Raw genomic sequence first — 8,034 nt, forward strand, 5'->3', positions numbered from 1 at the left:
ATTACTGTAGTAGAGCCCTCTCCGCAGCGATAAAAAGGAACAAACTATTAGCGTATGGGTGGACATACATGGAAACAAAACACTCATGCTCACTAAACATTCTCTCTAACCCCTCTTTGCAGTGGCATTTCATATGTATTTTAACAAATAAAACATGCCTTAAGTTCAGAGAATAAAACAGGCACACTGATCAGCCTTCCAGACCAGCAGCAATAACACACACTTTTTTTTTAAAGATTTTATTTATTTATTATGTATACAACATTCTGCCTGCATGAAGAGGGCGCCAGATCTCATTACAGATGGTTGTGAGCCACCATGTGGTTGCTGGGAATTGAACTCAGGACCTCTGGAAGAGCAGCCAGTGCTCTTAACCACTGAGCCATTTCTCCAGCCCAATAACACACACTTTTAATCCCAGTAGCCACATTAGTTTGTCATAGAAACCAGGTGTGCAGTAGTGGACAGACCAAAGAAACCCGACCTAGAAAATAAGTAAGCTAATTGGTGTTACTTATGGCAACATGGGCAACTTGTGAGCAACTGTACCATAGAAAAGTCTGACCCCCCCCCCAAAGGCAGCTTTTTACCTCTTTTCTTTGAGGCAGGATCCCATGAAGCCCAGGCTAGCCTTCCACTTGCTATAGAGCCAAGGCTGGCTTTGAACTCCTCATCCTCCTGTATCTTCCGCCCAAGTGCTGTGATTGCAGGTGTGTGCTACCATCATGCCTGCCTATGTTTTCACAGCAATAATGGGATCTGAGAGGAGTGTTCCGTGACCCTCTCCCTCTCCAGGAAGGAATGCTTGTGTCCTTACCAGACCTTGCCAAGTGATGTACACTCTTCGTGTTTCACTGCCGCGACAGTGGCCGAGGTCTCCTAGGGTCACGGCGGTCTCGGTGCTTCATGGTGATGCCGCTCACGCCAAGCCCGCAGGGAACAGCCATACCACAATCCTCAGAGAAAGAATTGGTATGGAAACATGGTCCAATACCCTGGAATGCTAATAATAAATCTGTAGATCTGGCTTGAGTCAGTGTATCCTCTGAGTGTTCTGGACACTTCCTTTTGTTATTTTAAAACTCATTAGATTGAAGATATAAGGCATGTGCAGTTTGTAATAAGTAAACAGAGGGATAGCTGAAGGACAATGATCACTCTTCTACGCCCAGTGACACACTTTCTAAGCAACCAATGACAGTGATTTGGTATACATCTTTCTGCTTCATTCTCCGTGTCTGCACAAAGACATAAAGGCATGCATGTCACTTGTCACAGTGGCACACACCTGTTGTTCCAACACTCAAAAGGCTGTGGCAGGAGGAGCTTGAATTTGAGGCCAGCCTGGGCTATACAGTGAGATCCTGTTTCAAATCCAGGCATGTGTCAATGTGCGAATCATGTAAAAATTGTTTTGTTCCCATTGCAAACATCAGTCTGCAATTTTCTTCCTTGGGTTTTGCTTAACACATTTTTTATATTTCTGTAAGTACATATCTATCTATCTATCTATATATATATATATATATATCTTACTCATTTTTTTTTGTTTTTGTTTTTGTTTTTCGAGACAGGGTTTCTCTGTAGCTTTGGTGCCTGTCCTGAAACTAGCTCTTGTAGACCAGGCTGGCCTCGAACTCCCAGAGATCCGCCTGCCTCTGCCTCCCGAGTGCTGGGATTAAAGGCGTGCGCCACCACCGCCCGGCTATCTTACTCATTTTTAATAATATAAAGATCTGTAAGTATTACTCTTGTCTTTATGGATGAGTATTCAGGCTGTGTCTTGTGTCCCCCTCATCCCTACTCCCTTGGGAGACAACCTAAAGTTAACCATAGAACTCTTTTTATTTTTCCTTTTGAGACACAGTCTCACAAGTTGCCCAGATTGGCTTTGAACTCACTCTGCAGCTCAGGCAGGCCTTGCACTTTCTTTTCAAGACTTCTTTTATTTTTAAATTTCTAATTATTTTTTATTTTTTGAGATTATAATTATATCATTTCCCCATTCCCTTTCCTCCCTTCAAACCCTCCCATATACCATTCCTTGCTCCCTTTCAAACTCATGGCCTCTTTTTTAATTGTTGTTATACACACACATATGTATATTGTAAACATATATACTCCTAAAGACATAAATAAGTCTCTCCAACACAACTGTCTAAACATGGGCTGAACACGGACAAACAGCAATGAATATGTTAATATGGACAGGGAAAAGCCCAAGAAGCCTTGGTCCTACACAGAGAACTAGAGACAATGAGGATGCTGGTAGCAGGAGAAATAGTCTTCCCCTAGGGGCATGCACACCGATGGGTTATCCAATACCACATGATCAGCCTTGAAACCATACCTACGAGTAGTCTTATACAGGCCTTGAACAACCATCCTCCCAAGCCTCCCAAAGTAGCTGCGATTTCAGGTGTGCAGCGCCAGGCACAGCGCCCTGTTCTCTCTCTCTCTCTCTCTCTCTCTCTCTCTCTCTCTCTCTTTTTAACTCACAACAAATGCTGTGGTCCAGTGTTGATCTGTATGCACATATAAACCTAAAGACATACATTTATTTCTGTGGGATAAAATTGTCAGCATTTCTGGATAATATACTGTTGACTATAATCATTCCTTCCCCAAACACTTCAGTGATTTATGCTCCCACCCCTCCCTCAAATCCTTAACATCACCAGTTTTTAGTCAAGCTTTATGTGTTTTTATATTATTTAATTTTTTTTTTTTTTGATTTTCGAGACAGGGTTTCTCCGTAGCTTTTGGTTCCTGTCCTGGAACTAGCTCTTCTAGACCAGGCTGGCCTCGAACTCACAGAGATCCGCCAGTCTCTGCCTCCCGAGTACTGGGATTAAAGGCGTGCGCCACCACCGCCCGGCTATTATTTATTTTTTAAGACAAGGTCTCACCATACAGCCCTGGCTGGCTTGGAACTTGTTATGTAAACTCACACAAGCCTGCCTGCCTGTCTCCCCAGCGCTGGGGTAAGGTGTGCACCACCACTGGGTAAGGTATGCACCACCACACTTGGCTTGCAGGGATTTTTATTTGCTCTCAGCCTGAGAAAGAAAAACAGATCTCACTCATGTCTCCATTTTCAATTATCTCATTTTTCTCTTGTTGCTCTTAGCAGAAAGGTCAAAATCTTTGACCTGGCCCAAAGTAGCTTGTGGTCTTGGAGTCTACATGCCCTGCAGGGGGCATATCTACAATAGGAAGGCTTTCTCAATTCATGAAAAAATGTTGACGCAAGAATGCATGATGCCAGTATAAGTCTACAGGAAACTGCGCGTCTTTAAATATGACTAACTTATGCCTAAAAGGAATAATTATTTGTTTTATTTGCCTTGATGCAAGTGTTTTTCCAGTTGCTTCAGGCTGGTCTTTTAAACTCTAAACTTTAGAGTAAACATGGAAGCGAAAGACTCCTTTAAAAAAAGAAAACAAAAAACAAAAAACAAACATGTTAGTGCCACACCCCAGCTCCCAGAGAAGAGGCAGAGGTCTGGTTGTAAATTTAGGGGGTTTTTGCGTCTCATGTTTTTAAGTTGGACTTTTCAAGTAGAAGGTGCCTTTAATGTGTTGGTTTGTCGAACAGGAAATCTGATTTTTCCCTGTGATAACAATCTTTGACATTAACCAGTGTAGTTGGATTTTTAATGACACTTTCATCTTCAAAGCCCTTTACCAGCACAGATGGATTAATTATTCATTGGGGGGGGGGCAGCGTTATAAAGACAAGCCTTCAAAGCCATATCCTTTCTCCTCAGAATTGGGGCTCTCTACTTTTCAAATGTTGTTTTCCAATCCTGGAGGGAGGAAATAAAGATGAATACAATGGGAAAATACTTTGTGCTATGGGAAGGTATCCTTATATCCTGAGTGGGATTAGAAGAGGTTGGGAGGCAGGACTAAAGCTGTGTTTACAGTAAGCACCCTGAGAAATAACTAGCAAAAAGTGTGTGTTACTGTTCGGGCTTTTGATGTGTTTTTACAGAGCAACAAGAACATAAAGGGCCTCGCGTTAAACATACGCTAGAACACAATATCACAGATCCTTATATTTTATGCTAAAATATATAGATTTTGTTCTTACCTTCAAAAAGTGTCTAATTTGGTTTTTGAAAGATTTGATTTCGCAGAAGAAAACCTCGGGCTTCCCCGGAGGTCCTCCTTAACTTGACACATCTTCTAACCGCAAGAGTGCAGTCTTCCCTTTGATGAGTGCTTCTTCTCCACCTCCCCAGAAATGAAAGAGCAGAGGTATGTTTGCAAACACCCTGAAAGCTCTTTCCATCAGACCTGAACGCCGGAAGCCACAAAGGGCAGTCAAGTTTGGATTTTCAAGGAGAAAGCCGGAGTAAACTTTCTCTCTGCTGGCCAGCCGTTCTGCAAGTGCCTGGAAAGGGCCCTGCTCAATTCCTGGCTCCCGGAGAGCCACACTGGCTGACCCAGGAGCGAATTACAGCAATCGGGCAGCTTTGAAAGATTAATCTGTTCGGGGTGCGATCGTCCATTCAGGCTGGGGACCCTTTGTTAACTTTTGAATTAAGATCGGAGGGGACGCAAGCGTGGATGAAGCGTGTCCTTTCGGCTCAGAAGTTTTATAAAGACCCGAAGAGAGCAACGAGCTTCGGACATCATGCGCAGTCCCCTCCACGTGTGTTCAGGTGCCTAGCTTCTGGACCTAGACACTTCTCCAAAGACAAACCGGGAAGTCTGGATGGACCAGAGTCTCGGCCACGAAAGCTTCAAGTGTCGTCTTCCTGCTGAAACAGTCATCTCTCGGGTGATCTGCAGGCTTTTCCACGGAGGGATGGAGAAACGCAAACCGGCGGGACTGCTGGTTCTGCCGTCTCCCTTGCGGACGCCGCTGGGCGCGGTGCCCAGGAGGGAGCCGGGCAGGACCTCCGCGCTCCAGGACACCGAGGACAGTGCGCGGAGACGGCCGTGCCCACCCTTGTCGCTGGGGGGCGTCGGCGAGCCCGCCTTTCTGCGCCAGCGCAACGAGCGCGAGCGGCAGCGCGTGCGCTGCGTGAACGAGGGCTACGCGCGCCTCCGCCAGCACCTGCCGCGCGAGCTGGCCGGCCAGCGGCTCAGCAAGGTGGAGACGCTGCGCGCCGCCATCGGCTACATCAAGCACCTGCAGGAGCTGCTGGAACGCCACAGGCCGGACTGCAACAGCGACGGCGAGTCCAAAGCATCCTCCGGAGCTTCGCCCTGCAGCGAGCCAGAGGAGCGCGGCTAGCAGCGCCCTCGCCCACCAGGTTTTTGCGGAACTGGGTTCTTCTCTGGTCCCAAATCTTATGAAAAAAAAATTAAGTGCTTCTGGAGTGGGGACGGGGGTATTTTAATGTTTGGAGGGTGTTTTCCTCCTCCACCTTCATTGGTTCCTAACCTGCAACTTACAAATGCTGGAGGAAACTTGTTTCTTCTAAAGCACAGAAGGACCATCCGAGATCTGTGCGGTGATTTTAAAAACACAAAAGTCTATAACAATTAAACCTTAGCCAGAGAAGAAACACACACACACACACTTGAGAGGCACAGTCTCGCGCATTCCTTCCCTTTGGGAAATTTACTGGAAATCAACAGCACCGCACTATGGGTGAAGGTGGCAGAGTTGCCACTCCTAACACATTTGTGGCGCATCGGCTAGACCTGAACATAGGCTTGCTGACTGTGAATGGCCGTGCTAAAAAAGACATTCTTGCTTGATACATACTGCTTTGTCGACAGGAGGTCGTTTGGAAACTTTTAATAAAGTCTCAAAGTTAATGATCTTTTTGGTGATCTTGACGGCCATCTTCCCACCCAATTCCTGCCCACTGTTTCTTTCTTTCTTTCTTTTCTTTTTTTTCTTTTCTTTTTTTTTTTTTTTTTTTTTTTTTTTGGTTTTTCGAGACAGGGTTTCTCTGTAGCTTTAGTGGCCATCCCAGAACTAGCTCTTGTAGACCATGCTGGCCTCGAACTCCCAGAGATCCGCCTGCCTCTGCCTCCCGAGTGCTGGGATCAAAGGCGTGCGCCACCATCGCCCGGCCTGCCCACTGTTTCTTCTGCTCTTTTCTTTGCATGTTCCCCTGTACCGTTTTCACCCCTTCTAACTTGTTTGGAAAAGTGACACTGACTTGAAATATAAAAAGCAAATATGCTTTGTTTCGATGTTTGAGCTGAATGGAGAGGGATGTGGATAATGGATATGAATTGAACCCGCTACATGTCCAAGCCATTTGTCTTTGAAGGTTTTCAGGCATATTGAGTATTTCACTATGGTCATTCCCTCTGCCTCATCAAACAGTTATGAATTATAGAAATTGCTAGATGCTTGTTGACATCTGAAGGCAAACTGCTTTCTAAAGTTTCTGCCCCATCGCCCTTCTGTGGTGCTGGGAATTGAACCCAGGGCTTCATACATGCTAGGCAAGTGCCCTCCCGCTTCCTTCCGTCTAATACCATACTGTGAATTACCCTTTCTTTGGAGATAACTTGGGCTAGGAAGGGTGGAGCTGAGGTGAACTAACCTTGGTGAGCACTGTCCAGGCACCATCTCCTGCAATCCTTTACTGCCTGACCCATCTAAAAAAACAAAAACAAAACAAACAAAAAACCTGTATAAAAAACAACCAAAACTTTTTTTATTTTAGGAAGTGGGGGGCTAGAGAGATGGTTCAGTGGTTAAGAGTGCTTGCTACTCTTGCAGAGGACCTGAGTTTGTTCCTCAGCACCCCCATGGTAGCTCACAACCACCAATAACTCCGGTTCCATTAGACTGGTAGACTTTGACCTCATGGTGATGACGGCTGTTGAATTTTCTTTTGAAGTTTTTCTATATTTCCTTACTACATTGCTCTATTGTCTTTTGTAAACCTGCTTTGCAACTGCTCATGATTTTACTCCTTAAAATGGCCCTGAGAAATACTCAGCGTTGTTCTAACTTAGGAGGCAGTAGTGGCCTCTGGTACATCCCAATAAAAATCAAGCTTGCTTCAGATTTGGCTCAGCATTGCGGAGTGATCTTATTCTCACCCAATGGGATTAACGGAAGCCTTGTGGAGTCGGTTCTGTCCTTACATCTTTGCGTGGACTCCAGGATTGAACTGGGTAGTCAGGATTGCGTGGCCAGTTCACCCACCGAGCCTTATCACTGGCCGGAGGACTTTCAAAAAGATTTACTCTCCCCTTTTCCTGCGGTGGAGCATTCCGCTAAGCCATGGAACGTTGCACCTTCTTCTAAAAGAACAAAACCAAGCCCTAATGTTGTTTATGGAGCAGAGTGCTGTGTTATGGGAACAAGGACGATGAAAGGAGAGAGGCTGCCATGTCCTTTGAGGTCTTCCCTGATTGGTTGTCTGGAAATCTCCAGATGTTCTTCAGGGTTCACACTGATAGCTGCTGTGACATGCATGCCCGAGGGTCAAGAAGCCCTGATCTTAACTTATGGCTTCCAGAGTTGAGAAGTAGTTGTTGGCTGTTTAAGCCACCTGTGACTACCCTGAATTTGAAAGCCAGGTTCCATCTGGCTAGGGAAACCATGTAGGAATGTTAGCGTGGCCCATCCTAACCAAGCACACACAGGCTCTACAGAATGCCCTTGCCAGAAGCTTTCCGGACAGTTTCTGTCAGACTGAGACCTGAAGTTATCTTTGCTGTCTTCAAAAATGAAAAGGAAGCTCACATCATCCCAGAAATGAGATTTTGGTTAGAAATGTGGTCTCCAGAATCCTCCGCTGCAGTGATGACTGGATTCCACTGGGGAGCCCCCTTTGACCCTTCTCTGTGGACCATCACATGCCTGTCATCCCGTGGGAGACAGACAGGCTGCCTGCTGGGGTAGAGCGGAGGGCCTTAAGGTGCCTTTTAGTTCCTTTACAGGCTCATGACAACTAAACCGTTTCAAGCCCTTTGATTATCATCGCTGAGTTGCATATGTGTTTTCCTTGTAGACTCTCTGGGTGGTGAGGCTGGTGTTTAATCCCACAGCTATTTAGCCCTGTCCTTTGCTTGAAGACCTGTCAGCCCCCCTTTCATGTCGGG

The 8,034-nt window shown here is 45.8% G+C and overlaps 1 protein-coding gene across 1 annotated transcript; it reads left to right on the plus strand.

Moving 5' to 3' along the window:
- The first annotated feature begins 4,481 nt into the window (after positions 1 to 4,481).
- Ascl4 (achaete-scute family bHLH transcription factor 4) lies at positions 4,482 to 5,248 on the plus strand. The gene has a single exon (XM_041676273.1). The coding sequence runs from the start codon at positions 4,724 to 4,726 to the stop codon at positions 5,246 to 5,248; it is 525 nt and encodes a 174-aa protein (XP_041532207.1). The 5' UTR covers positions 4,482 to 4,723.
- Positions 5,249 to 8,034: the final 2,786 nt, after the last annotated feature.

This window comes from Microtus oregoni, unplaced genomic scaffold (genome assembly GCF_018167655.1).
Source record: "Microtus oregoni isolate MIOR12 unplaced genomic scaffold, Mior012 000001F_ref0000356, whole genome shotgun sequence".
Lineage (NCBI taxonomy): Eukaryota > Metazoa > Chordata > Mammalia > Rodentia > Cricetidae > Microtus > Microtus oregoni.